Raw genomic sequence first — 27,470 nt, 5'->3', positions numbered from 1 at the left:
CCTATGAACCACCGGGGCCCGAATAAAATTGGTTCACATGCGGCCCGTTTGGGAAAGACAGAGTAAAGACTTACAGGTGATACTACATCATCTGAAATAGCGCTTTCTTCCAGCACATTGGGTGATATCTTCTCAAACGAAACGCATCCAATGGGTAGGTACGGCTTGTCTTCCAACATACTCAGGTACTCAGACACCAAACCTGCTGTATGTACCAAACACATGGCTGCTTCCACTTTATTCTGCTCAAAAGAAACACAACAAAAGGAAAAATACGACAACGAGTCATCATTCGAGGTCAGTCAGATTATGGTTTCTTGATGCACTTGAACTTAAAGTGATCACATACTGAGAGCTTGGCAGAATACTTCCTGTGTGTAAAGTTAACTCATTACTGCAATTATGGAGGCGCACCTATGCTTGGTGCAGCGTTCACGCGGAGCCCAATGTCTCAGAGAATGTGCCGACTTTTTAGATTGAGAAATTTGGTTTCCATATGACGGCAATTCCTTCGTCTGTACGGAAATCTGTATTTCGCGAGCGCAACAGGATCCATTGTCAGTAATTCGAAATTTAGAAAGGAAGTAAGAATTAACCAAATTGAGCTTCACCGCTTTCCTTTGATAAATTAATACTGTATCTTAAAGCTATTGGTACCTCGCCATGTTTGGCAGCCATGTTGTACAGCCAAGTCAGTCGTAAGTCAGGTGAATTTTGATATCTAGCATGAAAAAGATGAACACAATTAAATGCTAGAACCAATTAATAGTGCCTGGAATACAAATGTTGTACGATGCTTAATGAGACACAACGTCAAAATAACCATAAAGATAAAAAAGTTACGTTCTTCATCTGTTCACCTGCCTCGACTGTGTTTTAAGAACCTCCCTTAAAGTATCACAACACTGGCTATGGCCTAATTCATATGCGTAGATGGATTTGCTCTTAAGCGATACCTCTATAGCTCATTAGTAAAGCACCCAAACGGCAAATCCGAACGACTGGGGTTCAATTACCCACGGGGGAGAGGTGGATTTTCTCTTGGAGTTTCTCTATCGATAGTGCGTTTAGCATCACTTTATAGTTTCATCATCGGAATTTGGTATACACCCGAGCTCTCTCGACTTCAGTGCAGCAAGGGAAGGGCATCCGATGAAGGTCCGAATCATTCAAGGAATATCCGATCAGGCGTTTGGGAGACCATTGATATTTATCCTAAATAAATATCCGAGTTTTTCCCACTTTGGGACAACAGTTCACAATATTTGGTACAGTCAATTTCATTACTTTTGCTTGACGAATGCAATAGCACTTGCATCAGAAATCCTGCGAACATCACTTACCCTTTAGCAATCCTGTACATCAAGTCAATCAACATTTCTGGGTCCTGAATAAATGAGAATGGATAGCAAGTTATGAAAACGGTATTAATAAAAGTCAAGAACAATATTTCACTAAAATGCTATTTCAAGTTCTCAAATTTTTCCCATTATTTTTTCCGTGAGGTCGATGAGTAGTGATGAGAAATAAAGGAAGCTGGAATAATTTTTGGGAATTATCCAAAAACTTAACAAGAATGCGGGGTGTATCTATCTTCTTGGCTTTCTGTAAAGTTTTGGTAACAAAGCGAAACCTTAACGTCAATGAATAGAAAAATTGGGAACCGCGGCCTACAGATATGAGAACAAGGAGTAAGATTTTCAGACAATAGGTTGTACAGAAGAGAAAAATTCATGTTACGAAGTGATCAAATCATGCAAGTTAGTGGTTGAGATAAAAAAATATACAGTGAGTGGTCTTCTACAAGACTCTTTTTCGGAAAATACAACGCCTTCACAACAACGCCTTCACAACAACGCCTTCACAACAACGCCTTCACAGAACGGAAATAACCAATCAAAACCTTGTAAAACAGAAGCTCAAAAGTTTAAGACTGACCTCTTGATACTCTTTCATTTTGACTGTGTCCGACAGAATCATGTGGAGATTGAACACCAACTCCCGGACCTATCAGAACATTGCAAGTTATTTTCCTCGCAACATAAGAATCATATTGGTAGTAACCCAAAATCCTAAGACTTATTGTGCAAAGTACTAATAAAACAAGCTCATGGAATATAGAAACGGAGTCCTTTGTTTTTCCTCCTCCTTGTTGGAAGCTAGACTAAAAGGGATTCTTGACTCAAATCGAGAGTATTTGCCATAACTAGAGCAACATCTGGTGGTGAACTGCGCGTTGTGGTTCGGTATGTGTGACTACTGGAGGTTACTAAGCGGGGACGTCCATCGTCGAACTTTTAGGAAATCTCAAAAAAACATTTTGACTCTTTCGAACCTCAAACTACGTTCATAAATAAAATTCAAAATAGTTTCAAGGCTGGGAAAAAATACTTCTTCAACCTTCAACACCCTAACATCAGTATGCATATTTTCCATACAGTTCTCCATATATTTCCTTAGATGATGACAAGGAGAATTTGTTGGACACTCCAGAGCTTCTTGAGTTTGTGATCATTTCCTTTACTCTCGTAAATTAATGTTTGATTTAGGGGTGATATTGTAAGGGGAAATTACAGTGTAGATGCTATTCACACTCGGGAGTTTGAGGGTTAAAATAGCTGTGCGAACATTCACCTGATCCGGAAAAGTGCTCGTTCTCAGCTCCTGATCTGATTCAGCGTATGTAATGATTGTTTTCAGTGACCGACGGAGGTGATCTTCATTAAACGCCTGCAATCAATGAGATTGTAAAGTTCTTCAATTACTGCGCTGAGGAAAGCGTTAACGAATCATGACAAAAGCATTGAATAATCATATCAAAATTAGATGGTCTAAAATAAAGTTCAGTTAACAGTTGAAAGCAATCATAGCGGTACACGTCACAACAATAATTGTAGTGAACTTAACAAATAGGCTGAAACAAAATAACTCACGAACTCACTTGTGAAGTGCCAACAAGACTGGAAAGCGACATTGTAACTTGCATCTTGACTCTTGCAAAATTCTACAGAATAATCGTTTGTACAAATAAACAACAGATAAACGAGTAAAGGGGTAAGTTTCTTAAACAAACCGTGATGCTGTTTCGGTGGGGCGTATTGGAAGATGAGTCGGTTCTATCAACTGAGTTTATAACGCAAATTGGCGACCTTAAAGTGCACCTAAACCCAAAATTTTTTTTTCGCTTAACGAAATAAGCTTATTTCTTGGAGTATTTCTGTGCAAAAATTTTTTAATTTGCTTAAATCTTAAATTTTCTGTGCCTAGTCAAAATACGGAAAATCGGCCGCCATCTTGCCCCACGACCGAGTTTAAAGAGGAATGGCTCTAGCGGATAATGTGACGTCAAATCGAGAACACGAAAGTCTGCTTTTCACACATTTTCACTTGTTTGGGAAGGTTGTGGTCGATATTGTCCGAAATATGCCGACCAGGTGTGCTGTATGAGGAATGTATGAAGCGTGATACCCTCTTGCAAATTTCGCACGTTGCTACATCCTCGTTCAACACACTTAGTCGGCATATTTTCGGACAAAATCGACTACAACCTTCCCAAACAAGCGAAAATGTGTGAAATGCAGACTTTCGTGTTCTCGATTTGACGTCACATTACCCGCTAGAGCATTCCTCTTTAAACTCGGCCGTGGGGCAAGATGGCGGCCGATTTTCCGTATTTTGACTGGGCACAGACAATTGAAGATTTGAGCAAATAAAAATGTTTGCACAGAAATACTCCAAAAAATACGCTTATTTCGTTAAGCGAAAAAAAATTTTTGGGTTTAGGTGCACTTTAAAGGGTTTCTGAAGCCGACATCTCGAGTGTTAGCTCTTCGTCAGAGCGGTCAATGTGATAATGACACGGTCAGAACTCAAAACCTGGAACATTCGCTGATTCGTTCATTAGGACGACCCAGTGGTTACCAGTCCTCAAAGCTGTTTTTCTTTTTTTTTACGTTATACAGCGGTGTAAAAATGGATTTAAAACTCAAACAATAAATATACGAGAAACGAAGCAAAAAGAACCACTTTTTTAGTTAAGCCACACACTTCTATTGTTTTGGTTTACGTTCTCAGAACGTTCGAAAAAACAGGCCCTAGGGCGAAACAACTCCGCCACTACGTCTCCCATACAATAAAGAATTTAAGCAGAGAAGTTATCGAGACGCGGAAGGCAACCGGAAAACTGATCTTAGCGCGTTTTGACGCCAATATATCGACAATACTGTCGTCGCTGTAGCATTTTAAACATCGGGAATGTGAAATTTAACTTCCGGTTGCCATCTGTTTCTCAGAAACATTTGTGCTTAAGCTTCCTATTGTATAAGCTCAATAGTCTCAAACCAAAGTTTCACACCAACGAAAAAAAACAAACAAAACAAAAGCAGCAGCACTATTTAACACCAATGTCCACCGAAGAGTTACAACTTACATTTCCTATTTCAAAATTCTGTCGCATGAGGAGATAGAGTGACGCGCTGGCTTGGGCCCGAATACTACTAAGAGCAGAGCTGCAATGGTTTAGCAGTCTGGAACACAAGTCTGCACAAAGTTCGGTGTCATCTTCAAACAACAGCTCTGGGAACTAAAAAAAGGAAGCAGTATGTTAACAGTCTATATGCAACACAAATATCTCGACAAAACAATAGAGACATCAGCTATCTAACCAACGAATAAACTGTTACAGATGTCTACGCTTCTAGACATTGTCTCATGGAGGTATTTACGTTACCTTACGATGGATATATGAAGTTCATATATTTTGATTTTCGCTCTTGCATAAATAGCACTCTCTACTGCGAGGATCGTGCATCTTACGTTACCTTGTAGACAATTGATCTTTGCGTTGCAAATATGTTCTGCAGGACTCTTTCACTCTGGTTACAGTTCAAAGAATGGAGCAAAACCCGTAGGATTCCACTTAATACAACACGCAGAGACTCTGAGGTAGACACCGTCTGAAAAAGAACGTTTCCACTTAAGTAACATCCCGTGGCCAATACAGGACTATACATTAAAGTCACTCAAGCCTTCATGCCGACGTCTCGAAACAGATTTCCTTTGGTAAGACCAAACATAGACAACTTTAGGAAGAATGGCATATTCAAAGGCCTGAATAAGGAGCCGCCACTTATTTTCTCTTGACACAATGTCCTTAACTGCCACAAACACTGACCTGTACCAAGAGCTCAAGCGTGTCAAGAACAATGGTGTTGACCTCAGCAGCAAGCCCTCCTTCGATTTGAGCATTGACTTCAACTTCAGGACGTACTCTTTACGGAAAACAACACAACAAATAAAATTGGCAGAAGTGATTTAACTACAAGAAATTGTACGAATATCGTTAACGCTCTCTGATAAACCACTCTCTGAAAGGAGTCCTTCTCTCTGATAAGCTCTCTTGTCTTGTAAGCATCCCTCTCTTAGAGGCTTCCCTCTTTTATAAGCCCACACGCTCCAATAAGCTCTCCTATGTAATACCCTCTATCGAGGGTTTTAATACAAAAGCGCTCCCTCTCTAAATAAACTCTCATCTCTCCTTCCCAAAAACAAAAACGTAAGTGTTGCTATTCTCTCGGAGAAGAAAACGTTTCAGTATGAAATTCATTTGTCTTTGAAAGCCTTCCCTAACTTCCTTTTACAATTAGGTAGGGTTCCAAACCAAAGACGGTACGTAATATTTACTAAAGCTGGACGACTCATACAAAGTAACGGCTAACATTTTGGCTCTCATTATTAAGATGATAACGCCTCTCCCTCCCCACCCCGCCCGTCCTGTAAAAATCCCTCCAGATGGACCCCCTGAATTTATCTACCCTCTGAGGGCTTACTGAAACATTTTCGGTATGCACCTGTCTTGTTGCTCTGTAGCCTGTCTCCACTGTGTTTGATCCTTTCGCCATCTTAATCGAGACTCAGGAGTTGGTGATTGGCCTTTTTCTGTTTGGACACAAAACGCGAAACAATCTGAGTTGAGGTAACATTTAGGACTATGGTGTTGCATGAAAATTCGCGAGAGTTTCATTTTGCGGAGTTGTTTTGTTTTGTGTGAGTTTGAGTACTTCAGCTTGCTGGGATGAGCCAGTTTTAAATGCTTCATTTTCCAGCCTCTGTAACACAGCAGTTTCTTCAGAAACTAATCAGTTTGTTTTTAGCAATTTTCCTAAGCGCAGAACAAAGTAAAATTTGATTGCCCTGCGAGAATGTCAACCGTGCATCTAACTATTTTGCAGTCGCACGCTCTATCGACTGAGTCATAAATTTCCAGCATTTCTTTTCCTATCTTCGGATAGATTATTGTTGTCATTGCTGATTCTAGGAATAAGTCGCTGGTCGAATGGCCCGACATGTCACCCGCCTTACTAACGAGTTCCCCGAAGCTCACCTAGTAAAGAGAATCCAATAAATTGTCCTTTGGGACAAATGTTCATATCTTTCTTTAATCACTTAGTTTTGTTACCTAACGTCACTCTGCTGTGTCGCTGCATCATTTCCCTCGCGGCTCCCTTATTTCCAAGCAACAGCTCTTCTATTTTTGCTTTTACATCCTGCTGCGCCTTCGGTCTTGGAGTTGTTGGAAACTGCGAAGACTTCTGCACCTTGCCGCCATACTCGAACAGAGTGATGCACAGCCGGAGAACATCCAGCAACAAGCCTAGTCTGGAATTGAACCACGATAGAAAATTTTAGCTACCTAACTCTTAAACCCTCAGAGATCCTGAATTTGGAGCTCCGAAATGGAACGAAGAAAGATGTTCTTCGTCTTGTTACGAGCTTGGGACAAAGAGATAATTCCGAGTCCCGTGAGGAAAAAAAAGCATCAAACCATTGGATTTTGCGCTCCTCATAGAGGCTCAGGTTTTTTTCTTAGTCCTCCTCAGGGCAAGACGAACTAACATCTTCCCTCATAAGAGATCCATTATCCTATGTCATGGCTGGTGTACTGGGGCCGGGGTTGACCCTAATCGGAGTTACTATCCCATGTTCTAGAGCCTTTCTTCACCCCAGGGGTGTAAATGAGAAATAATGAACCGTCAGGGAAACATAGGTAAGTAGGAAAGTGAAGTCAGTACTTGAGCCAAATGGCTTATCCAGCCAGAGCTTATCCTGGTTTCCATGGCATGAAGGGACTAGGACTATTTCTACTCCCCCCTAGATAGGATGCCAGTCCTTCGCAAGGATACTCCATTAGCCCTTCCCTGACAAAGCTCTTGTACCCATTCATACTCCTGGGAGAAGGCACTGTGACAGCAAAGCGTATTTCCCACGAACACAACACAATCACTAGCCCAAGTCTGGAACCTGGACATCTCGACTCGAGTCCAGCGCAATAACCAATAACTACCGCGTCACCACGACTCCGTGAACAAAATTCCCTTTCAAGATATAACTGGGTAAGAGTGGACGGTCAGTGAAGTTAGGCGACTAATGCATACTAGGAAATGAGAGTTGGTGACATACTTAGCAGGCTGTTGGTCTGCCCACCAATCCTTCAGCACGTCACTAGCCATGTTCTTCAGCACCCACAACAGACACACCAACAGGTTTCTCGTAGCTTCAAGGCTAAGCTGCTGTGGTTTACTTTTCTGTACAACATAGCAAAGAATGAAAGAGGCAGTGTTCATTTGTGTCATGATAGATTTTCACTGAGCTTTTTGTGTTCAATACGAATTGAATCGGTTAAACGCACTATAATACGCAATGATAAAGGGGTTAGGTAGAATTTTTATAGAACTTTACTGCTGCGTTGCTGTGGGGGGGGGGGGGGGGGATAGAACCAGATAATTTGGTTTTATTAAATGAGTTGATTGGCCACATTAAAGAGTTTCTAAAGAAGACGTTTCGAGCATTAGTTCTTTACGATGGCAAATTTACATTATCAACTGAGTCGATAAAACTAAATCATCTACCAGTCAGAGATTATGCTTCGAAATCTTGGTAGTAATATGCTAAGAAAGTTCCTGCGCCAGAATACGACGATAATCCGTCGAGTGACGCGCGAAAAATGTTCGGTGATGAGGTTTTGACGGTAAAATAACGGTGTTGTCACGGGCAACTTTCCTCCTTTCCAATGGCAACTGAATCTCAAGAGCCCTGCAACACCAACGTGAAAGCCCGCCGAAAGAACGTGAGCGACACGTTGCCCCTGGAAACAAACCAAGTGACCCGTGAAAACTGCACGATTTTAACGTTAAAATTACTGAAAATCATAGCAACTAGTCGCAGTTTTCTTTAGGCAAAGAATGGAAAGCTTTCAAGAAGCTTGCTAACAACCTGTGAAGCAAATTCACCCCTATTGTCATCGGAGCCCATTAAGGTTGATATACTGGACGTGGCTATCGCCATGGCAACATCAGGGGTAAAGCTGAAGCTGTCTTCGGTACCATATCCATGTAGTTGGTGCAGGGCTCCTACCACCAACCCAGCGATAGGCAGATAAAGAGCTGCCACGGCTGAGCGACAGGACTCGTTATCATAACGGGTGTCTGAGTCATGGCAGGCTATCAGGTCACGTGTAGTGTCTATGGCTTGGCATATTAGGGTCATGTCTCTGAAATTAAATGAAAAACCGAAAGGTCGTATACTGTTGGAGTCAACTATTGGCTGATAATGTTTATTGTTTAATCTTAATGTATGCTATCAAATTTATCACGCTGCAATATTCAGTGCATAATGTTAACATTAAAAAATAGCTTACTGTAATGTATACATTATCATATTAATCACCAACTAAAAGCCTGTTTTTTAGTGCCTTCTTCAGGGGTGATCTGATCGTTGCAAAAAGAGATCCTTCAAAGTCTATAAAAGGGCCTCCTGTGGCAACAATTAGATCACCCCTGATGAAGGAACGAGACAGGAGTGTCGAAACGTTGGCTCAATGAATTGTAATTTCCCCGGTTACATTTATTAAATCTTTAAACCAGAGTAGCATCAAACCAAGCCTGATACTGAATTTTCTATTACAGCCTTCAGATCTGACATCATATTCTACACTAACCCTAGGTGATCTGGCCCAGATTGTCGTATCTTGGAGATTTCCCTCTGCTCTAGTCGGCTATTGCGAGGTCTTTGGGTTTGTTTTTACTTCACTCCATCGAAAAATGCCTTAATCAACATCTAACCATAAGTTTGTCAGTTACTAAAAAATCTTACCCGCCTTCCAAAGCCAGAGCCAGCTCAGAGAGCACCAAACCAGCCAGAAAGTGCTGCTGTCTGAAAGCTGTTGAAAGTTCCGCCATACTGTTACCGATAACTATGGTGTAGGTAGACATGGCCGAGTCGATTGACGAAACAGAAGCTGTGGGTGACGAGGGAGGGGTGGGGAAGAGGGGACTAGGGAATGGCAGATTGAGGGTTACGTAATGCTCGTGGCTGCAAAGGATCCTCAGGAATTCGAGTCTTAGCTGGTTTAACGCTGGTTCCATTGTAGCTTGATAATGCATCTGACGAAAAGAAATAAAAATACATATTTTCAATCTGGTACTGAACCCTGCCTTGAAAAAGACAATTTTTAAAAGGATGTTTTTGCGTCTTTTCACTAGAGCGGAATTACGGCTTGCCTAACACCAAAATTCTCGCAACGACAGGGTCGCATGTTACCATTTGTATGTCTTGGAATATTTTAATAGCTTTCTTAGCTTCTTTTGGCTCTAGTGTGATAATAATGATAATAATTGACAATGCTATGGCAAATATAGGCTAGACATTATTAAAATTTGTTTTTACAGTTTTTTTAGAGTAAGAGTGTCATTTCCCTTCTCATATATTTTTTTAATGTAATTTACTTTTATAAGGATAATTTCGATGCACCTTTTCCGAAATTCTTTCAATACGAACTAGTAGTTGCTTTCGCAATTATTATATTTAGGTCGTTTTTGTTATCAAAGTTAGTTTGGGTCTAATACGAGTCTGATCCTAAAGAACCGAATAATTATGATTATTATTGTTGATGTCATCATCGTCTCTAACCGAAGCGTGTATTCAATAGCTTTTCTTAGATTTTTATCAGACATTTTAAGCCTTTTAACTTGATTTTTGTAAATTTTTAGTGATTGTGGTAAATAAAGGATTTATTATTATTTAAAAAAAATTATGATAATGATAATAACTATTTTTAAAATAATAATAACAATCTTTATTTAGCAATAATTTCCATAAAATCCTCTACAATACAAAATATTAACAGCGTAAGAAACAATCCAAAATAACTCGCTTTCGGCTTACATCTACTCCTTTTTTTTTTGTCAAAGCGTCTGGAAAACTATAAAAAACTGAGTCAAATCTGAACAGATTCAAAGTCTAATAATCTGATAAGTAAAAGCATATCTAAAACTATACAGAAAAGAGAAAGGTGAATGGCAAATCTAGAACCCTTTATACAAGGCTGCTAAAAATCATTAATAATAATAATAATAATAATATTAACAAGAATTTTTTTTAAAGTTTAGCTTTATCTATGCAGTAGTGACAATTTGAACAGGCTACGCCTTTGGCGTCCTGTATCAATTTCATTTGTAATCTGAAATCTGAAGCATTCAGAAGTGTATAGTGCATTAATAATAATAATAACAATAATAATAATAATAACAATAATAATAATAACAATAGTAATAATAACAATAATAATAATAATAACAATAAAAATGACAATAACAATAATAACAATATTAATAATAATAACAATAATATTGCATCTAAATTATCCTTTAAAAGTAAATTACATTAAGTAAGTATATGAGAAGAGAAATGACCCTCTTACTCTAAAAAAGTGTAAAAACAAATTTTAAAAATGTCTAGCCTATATTCGCCATAGCATTTTGGCTCTAATCCAGGACATAGTATAATAACAACAATGATGATAACAATAATAATAATAATAATAATAATAACAATAATAATGATAATAACAACAATAATAATAATAATAACTGTTAAAAACGACTCAATAAATCCGCGGTTAAACTCAACGTTTTACTTTATTTTGACTAAGAACAAAACCTCCACGGCGAATACTCGATCTACACAAGGCAAAAACTCGAATGAAGTAAAAGTAATTGACATTTGATCCCTGTCACTCATTTTAAAAATACCATAAATGTAACGCAACGTCACGTTCTCTTGAACAATAACAATAATAATAATATCTGCAATATAGGTAAAAAAAGGTCCTTTATTTACCATAATCACTAAAAATTTGCAAAAATCATGTTAAAAGGCTTAAAATGTCTGATAAAAATCTAAGAAAAGCTATTGAATACACGCTTCGGTTAGTAACGATGATGACAACAACAACAATAATCATAATAATTCGGTTCTCTTGGATCAGACTCGTATCAGACCTAAACTAACTTTGATAACAAAAACGAACTAAATATAAAAATCGCGAAAGCAACTACTAGTTCGTATTGAAAGAATTTCAGAAAACGTGCATCGAAATTATCGTTATAAAAGTAAATTACATTAAAAAAATTATACGAGAAGGGAAATGACACTCTTATTCTAATAAAACTGTAAAAACAAATTTTAATAATGTCTAGCCTATATTTGCCATACCATTGTCAATTGAAAAATCTGTATCGAATGTCTCAAATGTTCTTCCCTTCTTTCTTGTACCTCTTAAGCATAAGAGGGCGCATCGTACGAGCAATAATAACAATAATAGTAATAACAGTGATAATAATAACAATAATAAATGATGCTTTAATGCATGTGATGCTTTAATGTGACAGCGTGATGCTGTTAGTGAGCTTCTATGCGCTAGCTGATGTTTGGCTGTGTAGCCGCGTGATGCGGTTCCAGTCAATACCCACTAATTGACCCTTGCTCACCATAGAGTCTCCTGTAGCTCAGTGGTTAGAGCATCCGACTAGATCACGGAGGGTCGTGGGTTCAAACCCCATCTGGAAACTCGATTTTTAAAAATAAAAATAATAACAATAATAATACCAATAACAATAATGATAATAATAATATTAATATTAAAATGAAATTCTTTATTTTCTGATTCAAAGTCTGCCCCTCCCCTTCCTGCCAAAACTACCTGTATCTGTCCCTGCTAGCAACTCTCTTAAGAGCAGAGACTTAAGCTAGGATTCGGGCTTAAACGAGATATTTGTATACCTCTTTAAAGTAGTGCCGGATTAGCTCATACACAAAGCCTCTGTCGATCAAAGACAAAAGATCGTACAAGAAGAAAGCTAGACTGGAATTCAGCCTCCGGCAGAGAGCAGAATCCTGCAATTAAGACGAAAAAACTAAAGACAGTCAATAAAGAATAAAAATATCATATACGAAGTGTTGATATCAAGTTTGAACGAAAATACCTTTTCTGTTCGAACGCTTTAAAAGTTAACACTGATAGCAATTACAAGATGATTTCAAAACGAAACCAAAGGAAAATGAACCTGTGAATGGTCTGAGAAAATACGTAACAGCAAGGATGATAAAATAATTCTAAAACTGGTTGGTTTTCCTTCACCCACCCATCCCCAATTTCTGAAGCAAAGTGACAGCTCTCACCCAACCAACCCTTGTTGAGAGGAGTGGCTGAAAGCTAAACGTTGAAGGTAATAACAACCAGCATATTTCAGAGCAAGCGTAAACATTAAAACTGAGAATTTTAACAAGTAAATAAATAGATAAAAACCTTACCAAGGCATTCTCTCACCTCCCCCCCGCCATGAACACAATAGTCAGGGAGCAGATACCCTGTATTTTGAAACTTATACCCCAATTCAACTCTACGAAGTACCTCAAGTTGATCAAGAGGTCTCTCTCTATTAGAAGCAAGTGTCAGACCTTTTCTGTGGCAATGGTTGAACAAAAATGATTAATTTGGTATCTGCTCCCAAACTACAAGGAAAGGGGAGTAAATGGATTTAGTATTTCCTTGTAAAAAAAGACAGAGAATTTCATACTTTTTGGCCTTGATTATACAGATAAATTTCAGTATCTAAGCAACTGTGCACCCACCCCTCCCCTAAACCAACAACAGTCAACTGATAACAGGATTAGGTTAGGGGAGGGGAGGGGTGGGTGTGCAGTTGTTCAGACACTGGCGAGACGCACGTGACAGTATCATTAAATGACTACTGTCTCGCAAATCTTACCTCAACCTTATCAGTTATCTCCAAAACTGTAGAGTTCACCATTGCGCGTACGTCGCCTAAAAATTGGTCAGGAAACCGGCTTTTTCTTGTCCAGAAAAACTTGTCTGTGTTTTCCAGGTATTGTGCCATACTCTTAAACTGTCAATATCATAAAAAAAAGAACACTGTAATGAGTCACCTATGTACATCAAATTTCAAAGGCATGTCTCTGGTAGTGGGATTGTACTGTTTTTCGTGTATTATATTTTTATTTCAACTAACTAGCTTTCTCTTTGACCTGTTAAAAATCTCTTGTGTGACTGGCTCAGTTAAATCTTCAACATAATTATCACTACTATTATTTATTATTTATCTTTATTTTCTCGTTTATTTATTTATTTATTTGTTGTGTGTGTGTGTGTGTTGTTGTTGTTGATCAAGAATTCCAGCCAAACCCTCAACCAGTCAGATACAAAACTAAAACCACCTTAACTTCGTATATGCTGTCATGTTTCACCAATTGAGTCGATAATGCAATGTTGCTAAAGTAGCATATGACTGTCTGTGACCTTTCCTACATCTAGACTGTTCGGAAAGCCGCAAAAATTTAGAGAAACATTTATCTTTCAAATCAACATTCTTAATATCCACGGGATCAACGAACGCATTCCATTGAATAGCTTGGGACTCCATCTAAATTCATACAACCCACAATTCCTCTGTTCGCTCTGAAGGGCTAAAGCAAGAAAAGTCAGCTTTAATTTAGAATCTCTTCACGGTGGCCAATTTACATTATTGACTTTGTTGATAAAACCAAATTATCTAGCTTCTTTTTTCTTGAGTTTTCATAGACTTTTTTGGTTTCATAACACTCAGACAAGATTTGCTTTGAGTTAAAATTGTTTGTGCTACGTTAGAAAGTTCATTGCTGCAACAAACGTGAAAAAAATAGCTGAGATCAGCTTACCATCAGTTCGAAAAAGAACCACGCATGACCCATCGCTATTGCTCTGACAGGTCCAGTTGCCACAGCCCACTGCAAAGCTAACTCCTCGTGCACCAGCTATTGAAAACAACAAATGTCATACAAAGAAAATTCTGAACATCATCGAAATAAACCTTAGACTTGTCATGTAGAGGTATTTGTTTTAAATGGGAGACGATAAATAGAATAAGAAAGATAGTACACTTTGAGTTGGGTAAAGAAATAGAGAAAGATGTTGTTCATCTTGTCACAAGCGTGGGACAAAGAGAAAGGTTTGAGTCTCCGTGAGGAACAGAAGCTCAGACCTTCGGATTCCGCGCTCCGATGCTCCACCACTGAGCCACAGAGAATCTATATGGTGAGCAAGGCCTATTATGAAGTTCATATATGACGAGCGTCCTGCATAGTGCTAGGATCGGTATTGTCGATACAATAGCGTCATGTCCCGCTAGGTAACTTAAAATCATTCCCATGATGTCAAATGAGATAATAAAATGTCGACGTGGTCACATACCTTCCTGTTAGTACTGCTGCTAAGAACAAAACCAGAAACAGCCATAGAACTGGGACGTGACTCTGCCATACTGTTTCTATTTCCAGGCATAATCAACACCTCAGACATTCTTGGTTCCTCACCCTCACATACCCACTCTTCAGTTGCATATGAAGGTTGCTGCTCGTCAGCCAAGTTCAGCTGGGGATTGCTGCTTGATACCGTCTGCCTCGCTTTACTTTGTAACCCAACTGGTATACTAGCTGAACGTGCTGGCTCTTTAATGAGAGGAGAAAATTGGTGGGTAAAGGTTCAATCTGTGCTCAAGGGTGTGGTCCACCCAACAAGACCTCATGCAAAAGCGCTTATCCCCCAATATTTCCTCACGCTTCCCTGACAATTCCCGGGTACCCATGTATACACCTGGGCCCAGTTGTTCGAGGGCCGCTTAGCACTAATCCGGAGTTAAATTTTTAACCCAGGGCCCAGTTGTTCGAAGGCGGATTAGCGTTCACACAGGGTTAAATTTTAATCTAGATTTCTTTATTCCTTTGTTCAAAAGCCTTTTTGGGATAATTTTCTCCATCCTTTTCAGAGCATCCAATCATCAAATTGTATACAAAGAGAGTTGTACTAAATTTTCTTTTAAACACAAAGGCGCGCTTTATAAGGAAGTCTTCCCTGAGAAGACCTAGGCTCATTTGTCACTCACCGTTGACGTGTGCGGGTCAAATTTAAATGCTGGTAGACGAACAAAAGGAGCTAATGAGATATCTATTGTTTACTTCCACCAGCATGGTGGCATGAGGTAACGTGCGAACCACCTACTTCGATCACAAATTTACCGCCACAAATAAAGGCAGTTTATATTGGAGAAAGGAAATACAAATCTCAAAAATTCTTGTATTGTGATGAAGACAAAACAATTTTGAGGAATATGCACCCGCTGTTCACTGCTTTGGAGTAGCTGTAGTTCAAGCTGACTTGACTCTAAGAGTTCTACATCACACGACGGTACATTGACAAATGGTCCAGTGGGACCTAAGGCTCCTTTTATAGCGCGCCTTCGTGTTTAAACTTTATAGATCTGAAACCAGACTCCGCACTAAACCTGGGTTACCTTAACCCAGCTTTGAACAGCCCGGCCCTGGTTTCTGTATTTCTCTGTTCAAATGCCGTTTTGGGATAATTTTCCCAATTCTTTTTAGAACATTCAATCATCAAACTGTAGATTAATGGAATTGAGCTGAATTTTCTTTTACAGCTCTCAGATCTGAAACCAAAATTCACACTAATCCTGGGTTATCTTAACCCAGATTTGAACAACCCAGCCTTGGGTGGAGAGAGGCACCGTGAGGAACTTGGCACTGTGTAAATAAATGAATAAATGAATAACTGAATAAATTCTTTTGTCCAAGAACACAACACATTGGCCGACCAGGTTTTGAACCCGGGCCTCTCGATCCAGAGTCCAAAGCACAAACCACTAGGCCACAGAGTCTCTCACGATATCAATAATGACAAATAAAATAGTCAACCTGCATAATGATCAGGAGACGATGGTGGGGAATGATTGTATGGAGCAGAGAAGACATAAGTGATGTACGAAGCCAGCAACTGATTACGGCCATGTTCATCTTGACTGTTCTCTAGCAGCACATGAAGTCGATGGACAATCTGTGTTAAGGACTCAAAAGCTGATTGTCCAATGTTTACTAAGAGAAAGAAAAAAAATCCATTAGCATGGGATAAATAAGAAAAAAAAAATAACGATTTAATGTTTGAGGTTTGATGGGCTTGCTCACTAACATTTTCCAGTAATTTGGACAGTAAGCTTGTTTCTGCTTAGTGCTCTTCTTTATTTATTAGTTTATTTGCGATATCTAGAAATGTTGGCCCAGTATAAAAAATATTATATAAATAATAATGAGGCCACACCACGACCCCATGAGCTAAGTTATCTGCTGAACAGCACAGAGAAGATGTAAAGTAGACGGGACCTATGACTTCCCGTCATTATCAGAGACTAGATTGTCTAATCAACTGCGGATGCCAGATCAAGGGCAGTACGTTCTCCTCGGTTATTTTCAAGACCAGGAGTGTTGGTCCGGTCTGGCGCTCGAACCCAAGACCTCCCGCACGGTAGTTCGGCGCTCTTTAACATGAGAGAACCAAGCGCTCGCTGCGAAATTGCTGCTCTTGGAAGCCACTCTAATGACTTATGCTTTGTTTAACCACACTTAAAGTGCACCTAAGCCCAAAAGTTTTTTTTCGCTCAAAGAAATAAGCTTATTTTTTGGAGTATTTCTGTGCAAATTTGCTCAAATCTTTAATTTTCTGTGCCCAGTCAAAATAGGGACAATCGGCCGCCATCTTGCCCCACGACCGAATTTAAAGAGGAATGGCTCTAGCGGGTAATGTGACGTCAAATCGAGAACACGAAAGTCTGCATTTCACGCATTTTCACTTGTTTGGGAAGGTTGTCGTCGATATTGTCCGAAATATGCCGACTAGGTGTGTTGTATGAGGAATGTATGAAGCGCGATACCCTCTTGCAAATTTCGCACGTTGCTACATCCTTCTACAACACAATTAGTCGGCATATTTTCGGACAATATCGACTACAACCTTCCCAAACAAGTGAAAATGTGTGAAATGCAGACTTTCGTGTTCTCGATTTGACGTCACATTACCCGCTAGAGCCATTCCTCTTTAAACTTGGCCGTGGGGCAAAATGGCGGCCGATTTTTCCGTATTTAGACTGGGCACAGAAAATTGAAAGATTTGAACAAATAAAAAAATTTTTGCACAGAAATACTCCAAAAAATACGCTTATTTCGTCGAGCGAAAAAAAAAATTTGGGGGTTTAGGTGCACTTTAATTGCAATGTGCTTTAAAGGATGGTTTATTTTACCTACAGTCCCTGAGATAACTGGTGGTCTTACAAGCAGCAAAATAAGCTTATCCAGAATCAGGTACAAGAACCTCACGAGGGGTTCTTCTCGTGCCTTAGACAAGTCAAGAATGCTTTTTCGCAAAACAGATTCCAGGTTTCCCTCTGAGCTCCGAGTTGGTGACGACACCACTCGTCCTTCTATCTGATGACAGACCTTTAGAAATTTGTGAATGGGAATATCCTGGAAAAAGAGGTAAACATGGTAATTCAATACCACACAGTAACAAAAATAAAGCATTCATTTTGACCAATCAAATGACATATCTCTAAATCACCAAAACAACAATGGAACAAAGCCAGCGTCGAAGCAGCTGCACACCCATCCCTCCCTGACCCAACAACAACCCACACTTGTTAACAGTTCACTGTTTTTAGGTCAGAGGGGTAGAGTGGGTGTGTAATTCTTCATATATTAACAATGATCCCTAATTTCTTTTATAAAAGCTCTAACTTCTTCAATTACCTGTGTGTAAATGGAAGATACAGCCCTGACGGCAACATGAAATACACCCTTGTGGCTCTCCACCCATTTCATACCGGGAAGTTGCACCTTCAAATAGCAAAAACAATCGCACAAATTAGTGCAGGTAGCAAATTGAGCGCTTTTGATTGCGTTATGTAAAAGTAAACAAAGCGGTTCATCAAAAGAAAGAAGAATACGTTTGGGAGCCAATGAGAACTCAAAGTAAAAACAAAAACAATCCAACAACTCAAAGCGCGGGAAAACGCTAGCGGCCAAGTCGTTATTGCATCTTATTGGTTGAGAGGAAGGCGCGAATTTTCTGGATCAATCATAAAGCGAAGTAACGCAAAACCAACGCAACCGTGGTCTACTTTCGACAGTTGCCCTCGTACAGCATTTGTTAAACTATAATTATCACAACAAGTTCCTATGTGTTGTTTAAAACCACAGAACTCACTTCCGGTGATAGCACACTGTAACTCGTAGGCGGTCTTTCCAAAGAAACAGGAAGATGGAATTCACCCAGATTTAAGCGGCCTTCCTTTATAGCAGGGATCCACTGAAAGGAAAAAAATTATTAGATAACGTCCTGTCTAATATTGTTTCCTATCGAGTTAATTGGTCAGGCCACCTGTGCCATCGGAAGAAAATTATTAAGAATAATTATAATTTGTTCAAAATTAAACACTCTTGTAGTCTAAAATTTATCTACCCAGTGCCAAGACAACAGTTGGGCTTAGGTAGAGGAAGTGATAAAATTTAAAAAAATGATAAAATTATAATGCACTTGACATACTGTGTATCCTATCGGTGTTTCAACTGGTCCCTTCTCTTCAAGCTTCTTCCCAGTTGAGCAGCTGATGTGATAAAACGTGAACAGTAGATGATGCTTATCTGTCAGATGTGCTGGTAATTTTATCTTCACTTCTTCGTAGAAGTCTGGGCACCTTAGATAAAAAAAATAAACAAACAAACAAAAAAATTGTTTACAGTCTATTCAGTGTATAAAAAAGCCTTGCCCAAATTTCGTCAAATAAACAAATCAAGCAATAAAATACTTGTACCATTGTTTTATCTTGAATTGAATGCTTGTCAAGCCTATTTCTTGGAAACTAGCCCATTGCATCTTGTCCATTTTTAAATGATTGACCTAATTTCTCTGTGTAAAGTATTAGTAGGTGTAGAGCAATAGTTTCACCAATGTGGAAATCCAAATTTCTCAAACTTCAAGGTAAAACGAAATTCGTTTGAATGATTACAAAGTTCAATAAATTCAGAGGCAAAATTGACACCAGATTTGGGTAGAATTATTGAATTCTTTAGAAGATGTCGTTTCTATTGTGTTATTTTCACTTTTGAAGGGCGCAACATTGGTGCACGTGCTAGTGAGACAATCGGCCACGCATAACTATTACAAATACAGCGTGTCTGCTGGAATATTAATGTCAGATGTCAATTACCCTTTTTCGTGAGACAGTTTGTTGAGTGCGAAGTTCAAGAAGAAGATGAGGTTTTTCTTGAACGTGCGTGTTTATCGCAGTTCGCTAAAGCTCTCAGAGAATTTCTAAGTTCAATTCGTGTTATTGTAGTGTACTTGGAAGTCTGAGAATTAAATAGTGAAGAAGTCTTTACAGAAAAGTTGGTTCGATAGATCGGGTGCAAAATGACTCACTTATTGTGGTAAGTTACTGGTGACCAGGCATCTTTCTGCATAGCAGCACAGCTTGATTTTCCAAACACACACTAGAAAAAAAGTTTGGAACAATTAAAATAACCAAGGCGGTAAGTTTCTAAAGAAACTGTAGTGCTGCGTCAGTGGGGGTAACAAGGTATTTTGGTTTTATTAACTAAGTTGACATTGTAAATTTGCCACCGTAAGAGTTAGAAAGCTGACGTTTCGAGCGTTTTGTTTTTTGGTGGAACACAGTGACGAGAAAAACAAGAATGAATTAGTAGAATGAAAAGTGTTCGTTGATACCTATGGGATTAACAGTGCCGATTTGAAAGATAAGCTTTCGTTCAAAAGTTCTTGTTTTGCGAGTTTTTACTGATGTAAGGGACAGAGCTGAATAACGTCAAAGGTATGCGGTCAACAACACGGGCTCAACAACACGGGCTCAAGCGAAATTTGCGAAAATAAATAAGGAGCTGGCATTTAAAACCGAGACATTTTGTTGCCGTCGAAGGCATTTCCCTAATTCCAAAGTTTTTAAGGAGAAAATTAATTTTCGAGAATATTTAGGTGGTGTACCAAATTTTTGGAAGTTGTTCTGCAAAAGAAAAGCGGCAAGGAAAACAACGCCTCGAAGCAACAGAATAGATAAAAGGCTCTGTAAGCCAACTAGTGAATCGGATAAGCCAATGTAATTTGTGTCGTCAATAGAAATGGGTGTTTGATTTCCATACTAGGGTATGAATCGTTAGACTGGTAAATGAGCATTATGAGGAATATGATGTGAAACTAAATTAGGCCCCAAAGACAGAAAATATGGCCTGATTAGGATTTAGCATAAGACAATCACTGTTCCAGATTTTACTGTAAAGGTTTGTGGAAAGAAAGTTCAAAAGGGTGCTGTTTTGTTTGTTTTTGTTCATGCAAAAGCTTATACGCTGGATGGAACGCACGGACATAAGGATAAGCATATATGCATAAGACTATCAAAACGTTTCCTTCTTTTTATGCTTATACTGTCTGGTTAAGACTTGATTGGCATAAGCGTAAGGATAAACATAAGTGAAAGACTTTCAGGCAATCAGCAAGCACTATACTGCTTATACCAACCATGTCCCTATTTAACATAACATCGACTGAGCGCTTGTGCTCATGTTTATGCTGCAGCTGTGCCCACCTGCGCATTAGCTTATGGTTATGATTATGCTTATGTTGCAACTGAGTACCGCGCTTGAAACCTGTTTCGCACTTCTGAGATAATTATTAGCACGAGGATGAAAACAAGTACAAAGATGTGCACACCAATAACATACGCATACACAGTGCGAGTTACACCATTGAAGAAACAGCATATCGATTGATTGAACTTATGTTTGTTTTTATTTATTTAATCACTTTCACCAGAGTGTAGTGAGGGTCGCACAACAGAGCGAGGCTCCAAATTAAGTGCGCCCTATATCCCACCCATCCCACCCCAGGGGAGGACATCCATCACACAGTAATCTCGTGTGTGGGAAATTAACGTCTCCTACCCCAACCCTGCAGGAGACGGGACCTCCATTTATTCGTCCCTATCCGAGAAGACTAGAATATCTAACCATTTCTTGATGTTATAGAAAGGTAGCAAATTCTTCTCAATTATTTTTAAGACCCTGAGTGTTGGTCCGGCCGGGGCTCGAACCCTCGACCTCCCGCACAACAGTCCAGCGCTCTATCCATTGAGCTAACCGGGAGGCTTATTTCTGAGCTTATTTCACTGCAGTTCCCACTTGTGAACCACTTTCCAACGTCAATACAGCTCCAGGAATACCAAACAAGCCTCAAACAAGCCTCAAACAAGTCACTTTACGAGCATAATAATTTGGATATATCAACAAAGTTGAAATGGTAAATTGGCCACCGTAAAGATTACAAAAGCTCACGTTTCAAGCGTTAGCCCTTCGTCGCAACTTTACGAACAGTTGGCACTTCAATATCGGACTATCGGCGATCGGCGGGCAGCGACTTGAGTCGTTTGAGCCCGTGGTTGAAATAACCAAAAGATTTAGATAGAGTTTCACGAAACCTAAGTGAGTGGCCTGGGTGGCCTTCCGGTAAAAAGCAGTGCTGCAGATATCGTTCTTACGGAAGCGACGTAGGTAGTTCAAATCCGCCGCTTTCGAGTAAACTTTGCGTTTTGCTTAACTTCCTTTCTTTGTTTTCTTTTTGTTTCTTTTTCGGACACAATAATCATTTTCCTGGATATATACATTCAAAAATAGAAATAAAACCTAACGCGTGCGCATACGTTATTCAGCTCTGTCGACATAAGGGTGCACAGGGTCAAGTGGCGTGCTGGGATAGAAGATCCAGGAATATAATTATTAAGTAATAATTAGTTAACCAGAAATATTAATCAGCATCATGGAAAACCGAAATAAAAAAGAAAAACGACAAAAAGATCTCCATAGAGCATAAACATTAGATGGACATCTTTGCTTCTGAATCTGTAGCGCATTTACTTACTTCTAGTGCAGAAGCATCAAAGTCTTCACCATCCATGAACTGTACTTTTACTGCAATATTTCTTGCAGATGTGCTACGACTAGTGTAATTGACACTCAAGGGGTAAACATACATGAGGTTCCTGCAAAAACACAATTGGTCATCAGAGCGAGACTTTTGGAACGTCTGGGATGGTTAACGTTTTCTTCCAGAGAAAGAAAATTTTGATCTCACTTTTCTGAACGGACTATTAAAAAAAATTGGAAATAAACCTTTTTATCTGACTTTGGACATGTTACCAAATCATTTTCAATATGTTATATCTTTGCTGCCCATAACCGCTTACAGATAGTTGAAGATAGCTTGTGACCTGGACAAGTAAAGCAAACACTGCTCTTGTCCAAAGGGAGAAGTGAGTTGAAAAGAAAGTTTCTTGCCTTGCATCGTACTCAGTTAAACTTCACAAAGTTTACGAAGTGGAATGCTTGATCAAGCAAAATATCACTATATTTGTACATGCAGAACTAGATGTATCTTACTTGAATGTAAGATAAGGTGCAAACACTTCTTTAGGCGCAAACTCTTCTATCTCTTTGGTTGGTCTTGCTTTTCCATCTGGATAAGGTTGTATCTGACAAACAAGGCAATTTGGTTTTCTATCAAGACCTCATAAATACTCCTTAGAATCGCATAATTGAATAAAATCACCCCTTCTGAATGGTCAACGAAGAGAGGTATTTAGCGTGGAATGGTAAATTCAAAACGAGGCTAAGTGACATTGTTTTGCATCTCTTGTTTCCCCCTCAAGATAAAAACAAGCAATATTATTATTGCTGTTTTCTTTTCTTCTCATTTTTATTCAATTATGCGATTCAAGGAAAATCCGTTACCTGACTTGTGAATTTTACGTTAAATAGCACTTGAAACCAATATTGCACACATCGCTCAGCAATGAGAGCGGCATCGGTTTTCACGCACAGTTTAACGCAGAGTCCCTCGTCAGGTAATGAATTTTCCTATAATTTTAACTCCTGCTTCTCTTGAATGCTACTCCCTGTCAAGTTAAAATTTGTCTCAAAGAACGTTAGCCTTGTTTTCAATGGCTGAGGTTGAAAAAGAAAATCCAGCAAGAAAATCCAGGTATGTAACAATACCTGATGTAACTCTGAAGTTAAGCAGTAGGGTGGTTTGTCCCCTGGTGGCGAAATGTCCAGCTTCAAGGTTCCTTTAAAAAAAAAAAAATACTGTCAGCCACCTTAAATTTAACTGCCAACTTTTTTTACCTCAAAGGTATGAGACTTCTTGCACACGACCCATGCAATTATATCCAGATGTATGAGGAATTCCAAAGTAAATCCAAAAGTTTCAGAAGATATTCTCAAGTGTTCCGACACGACCTCCTCTTTGCTACTCTCCTCCCTAAAGTTGCAGGGTTTTGGGAGGGCACAAACATAGAAAAAAAAATGCGAAACTCCAATTCTTGACCTGCTTTGAGTTTCATTACTTCATTTATTCTTGGAAATGCATCAATCAAGGCTTCACATCAAATCACTAAGCATGAGAAAATTTGTCAGTATTACCTGGTATGCACTTAAGACGCTTTAAAACTGAAGAGGGTCTCTTGAGGTCAGCCAAGAATTTATACAAGTCATCATCTTTCAGTTTATCTGATTCCTGATCAACATCAAAACATATGCCACAAATCATTAATTAATCTGCTTCCTACAGGTATAAATTATTACATGTACATGAATATTATATATTTACTTAAGCATGGCAAAAGGAAGGCAGCCAGGTCATTGTGGATGCCTTGAAGTTTTATCAGATTATGCACAAGACTGGGAACTATTTTAGCTTAAATGTTCTGCGCAAGTCCTGAGAATTGCAAAATTAAAGAGATCTTCTGCAGGGTGATCTTAACCTATCGAATACAATTTGAAGGACGATTTAAAAGCAGGGTGCGATCCATTGAATAATTATCCCTTTAACTCCCTGAAGTGATTAACATGTAGCTTCTCCCTATAATATCCATACACATGATCCAACAAACAGGTAATGAGAATACTCAAACTTATCAGGTAGAATTTGTTATCTTGATCTAACATCAAATCCTCGTCACTTATTTACAAGGAAATGTGTAGCAGCTAGAGCGGAGAATTAACAATCAGATCTTAGGATTCAAAGGGTTAAGAATTAGCTGTTCCAGCAGTGGCGGATCCAGGGGAAGGGTCCAAGGGGTCCGGACCCCCCCCATCAGACCTGACACTTACAACTTTGAGACTGAAATTCTTACATCGACAGGATCGTATATCACTTTTTAACTAGCTGATTTTTTTAATGAATCCAAGTAAACGGTAAGTGGCCAAAGAATTATAACGTGCAACCGCAACTGGTAGGAGGGGGTGTGGGAGAGAAGTAATTTGCCTCAAAAGAGTCCAACAGTCCTTTCTGAACCAAACTTGGGACCCCCCCCACCCCCCACCAATCAAAAATTCTTGGATCCGCCCCTGTCCAGTCACCTGTTTGAAGAAACTACTGACAGTGAGCGTAACAGGTCTGAAGTTTGTCAAGTCAGGAATAACTTCAAATTCACTGATATCTGCCAGATGTATTGACTTGCGCACTTCAATCACTGAGCTTCTGCTTGAGGCATTTTCACTGTCCTTACGTCTACTACCTCTTGGTATCGCAGGAGGAGTTTCTGTCATTCCAGATTGCTGCCATCAGAAGAGTAAAAAACAAATATTTCGCATGAGAGAAACTATGTTTACAAAGTTCACTGTTACAATGAATATATGAAGTTCATATATTTTGAACTGCAGTTGCAGATACATATGATGCACGATCCTCGCAGTAGAGAGCAATATTTATGCAATAGCAAAAATCAGACCTGAAAATAAATTTTTTTCAGGTCTGATTTTCGCTATTGCATAAATAGTGCTCTCTACTGCGAGGTTTGTGCATCATACGAAAGTTCACTGTTATATTTGAAAGTGAATTTTAAGACATTAACGTTTTCTATGATTTCTCTAGACCACAATATTTTTATTAGTAATCCTTTCCCAGATTCAAATTGTAATCAGGAAGCTCTGTCAGTCAAGAGCAACCTTACTTGATTCAATGCATATTCCAAAACATTTCTCATTGATCATCATGGGTTATAGAAAAAGATCTCCCAAAATTCTAAAATACCTTTAATCAAAATAAAATGTTGCACAAATCCTTCTGGTTTAAATCTATAATTTCTGTTCTTCTTCTGTCAATGTTTATACGTCAGGACCACTTTTCAGATTTTCATACTTTTTAATGATCAGCAATTGTACAGAAGAACTGTTCCCGAGTGACCTAACAGATTATTTTTTTTATCATAAAATGATTACCCTGCGCACAGGAGTCCCAGCTGAAGAGGTTTCTTTTTCCTGTGATACAGGTGTTGGTGTTGCTGTTGGATCAAGTCCATCTTTGTTTCCACTTATGATGTCTATAAGATGGATTGCAGTCCATGCAAAAGGCATGCGATACTTGCCAAGCCTTTCACAGTTTGACACAGCAGTGGATCGCATTTTGTCTTTATGCTTGGATTCAGGAAAAAAAAAAGGGAAATGTCAAAAGAGAAAAATATTTAATTTTAGTTTGAAAATTCATATCATTTGCCTCAAATGTAAGAGAGCAGATACATGAACAAGTCAAGAATGATTTTAAACAAACTAAATTAAGTACATTCCTACTGACTCAGGCAAACCCTGCAATCCCCAACCTTAAACATGTGACTCACAGCTGCAGTTTTCATTTCTCTTCATTAAATTGTTTTTCTTTCCTTAACCCTATCTGCATTTTCAAAACCTATAACAAGTAGGTATGGGAGTGGGAGTTTACAATGTAGCGATGGATATTCCACAAGGTAGCTCTGCTTTGCCACTGTTTCCAGGCTGGACCATAAATTTGAGTGGAAATATTTGGTTCATAACTTACAGAACACACTTTGAACTTGGTTAGTTGGAGGCATGCATTACCCAAGGGTACCTTGGGTGTCACCAGTTTTCTAAAACCATGTCAAAGCAAGACCAAGATACTGTAATCCTGAACTAACTTTCAACACAGAACCACAGATTGCTCTTCACTTGCCAGACCTAACCTTGGCATTTTCTGTGTCCTTCATGTATGGTTCTGCACATTCACTGATGTCACCCTGTTGTAGAACTTTTTCAAGCTTAATGACAAGAAACACATCAGTTGAGGGGTAGGTTATAGAAAACACCGCTGAACGACTGAGAGTGGAAATATCTACACGAGGGTTGTGCTGTTCCACTAGTTTCTTGCACCACTCACTATTCATGTCGAAGTAAAAATTCTCAGAAATCTGTCAAAAATAAGCAAAAGGATATATACATGGTTAGAAAACTTGATTTGGTCGTGGATGATCTAGATATAGTGCAAATCAAAAATTACAATAATTATACTTTTCAATAATTTTACTATTAAGGGAAAAGGCCTGTGGAAATGAGGAAGCCAAACCCCAATTAACTCCCAGAAGTGATTCACTTGTAACTTCTCCTTATATTATCCATACATTATTCAGCAATCATGCGAAGAGAATACTCGAACTTATCAGGTAGAAGTTACCTTGATCTACTACCAAACTCACATGACTCATTTATAGGAAAATGTGTAGCAGTTAAAAGGGGAGAATTAACAATCAGACCTCATGAGTTTAAGAGTTAACATTTAGTGGACTTTGGGTTCTGGGTTCAACACTTAGCCCAGTCATTTTGTTGTGCTTCTGAGCAAGACATTTTACTCTCACAGTAATTCCCTCCACCCAGGAACATAACTGGGTACTGGTAAGTACAAAATGAGTACCTGCCACCTGTCAGGAAATGCTGAACAAATCCCTAGGGTAACTTGGGATGGATAGCTGCATCCCATCCAGAGGAGGTAGTCAAACTCCCAGACGTTACATAATACAGAGACAGAGATAAGCTCCATCTGGTTAGGACACTATGTTCAAGTCAAGACTTAACTTAAACCTTTACCACCTAGTATCAGAATGTGCATAATATTCTCTATTGTGTTCTCTGTACATTTCTTAAACAAGGACCCTGACTATAAAAGGGATAGCTCCTCCCCCGTCTTGTAACGCAATCTTTGCTTCCATGGCTAATCGAAGATGGCTGACTAATGGAAGGTGAAGGGGGAAAAAGAGATTTGTACACGAAGACCGATATCCTTGTCTTGTTTCAATTGATTTCCACTTGAAAATGTTTTTATTGACGATTAAAAAGGGACGAATGGAGAAATACTGATCTTCATTTGCAAAACTCAAAAAATTAGG

General features: G+C 39.0%; 1 protein-coding gene and 1 long non-coding RNA gene across 2 annotated transcripts in view; one reads left to right on the top strand and one right to left on the bottom strand.

The window, feature by feature from the left end:
- Positions 1-27,470, bottom strand: part of LOC111347353 (dedicator of cytokinesis protein 7) — a 45,656-nt gene that overhangs the window by 9,053 nt on the left and 9,133 nt on the right. The window contains exons 10-40 of the mRNA XM_088739778.1: positions 26,274-26,498; positions 25,519-25,713; positions 24,658-24,855; positions 23,719-23,812; positions 23,293-23,363; positions 22,678-22,769; positions 22,160-22,280; positions 19,655-19,725; positions 18,779-18,929; positions 18,440-18,541; positions 17,983-18,069; positions 17,478-17,700; positions 16,102-16,278; positions 14,585-14,841; positions 14,053-14,148; positions 13,107-13,244; positions 12,118-12,231; positions 9,151-9,440; positions 8,272-8,548; positions 7,459-7,583; positions 6,458-6,657; positions 5,850-5,937; positions 5,174-5,270; positions 4,821-4,955; positions 4,430-4,582; positions 2,942-3,004; positions 2,635-2,730; positions 1,939-2,007; positions 1,344-1,387; positions 658-721; positions 75-242 (exon numbers count right to left, since the gene is read on the bottom strand). Coding sequence (XP_088595904.1) covers positions 75-242; positions 658-721; positions 1,344-1,387; positions 1,939-2,007; positions 2,635-2,730; positions 2,942-3,004; positions 4,430-4,582; positions 4,821-4,955; positions 5,174-5,270; positions 5,850-5,937; positions 6,458-6,657; positions 7,459-7,583; positions 8,272-8,548; positions 9,151-9,440; positions 12,118-12,231; positions 13,107-13,244; positions 14,053-14,148; positions 14,585-14,841; positions 16,102-16,278; positions 17,478-17,700; positions 17,983-18,069; positions 18,440-18,541; positions 18,779-18,929; positions 19,655-19,725; positions 22,160-22,280; positions 22,678-22,769; positions 23,293-23,363; positions 23,719-23,812; positions 24,658-24,855; positions 25,519-25,713; positions 26,274-26,498 — 4,281 coding nt within the window. The remainder of the gene's footprint in view (positions 1-74; positions 243-657; positions 722-1,343; positions 1,388-1,938; positions 2,008-2,634; positions 2,731-2,941; positions 3,005-4,429; positions 4,583-4,820; positions 4,956-5,173; positions 5,271-5,849; positions 5,938-6,457; positions 6,658-7,458; positions 7,584-8,271; positions 8,549-9,150; positions 9,441-12,117; positions 12,232-13,106; positions 13,245-14,052; positions 14,149-14,584; positions 14,842-16,101; positions 16,279-17,477; positions 17,701-17,982; positions 18,070-18,439; positions 18,542-18,778; positions 18,930-19,654; positions 19,726-22,159; positions 22,281-22,677; positions 22,770-23,292; positions 23,364-23,718; positions 23,813-24,657; positions 24,856-25,518; positions 25,714-26,273; positions 26,499-27,470) is intronic.
- LOC148720557 (uncharacterized) overlaps positions 1-27,470 on the top strand; it is a 486,858-nt gene that overhangs the window by 455,037 nt on the left and 4,351 nt on the right. The window lies entirely within an intron of this gene.

Source organism: Stylophora pistillata, chromosome 11, assembly GCF_964205215.1.
Source record: "Stylophora pistillata chromosome 11, jaStyPist1.2, whole genome shotgun sequence".
Taxonomy (NCBI): Eukaryota; Metazoa; Cnidaria; class Anthozoa; order Scleractinia; family Pocilloporidae; genus Stylophora; species Stylophora pistillata.
The sequence above is the reverse complement of the archived record's forward strand: the minus strand, read 5'-3'. Positions and strand labels throughout refer to the sequence as shown.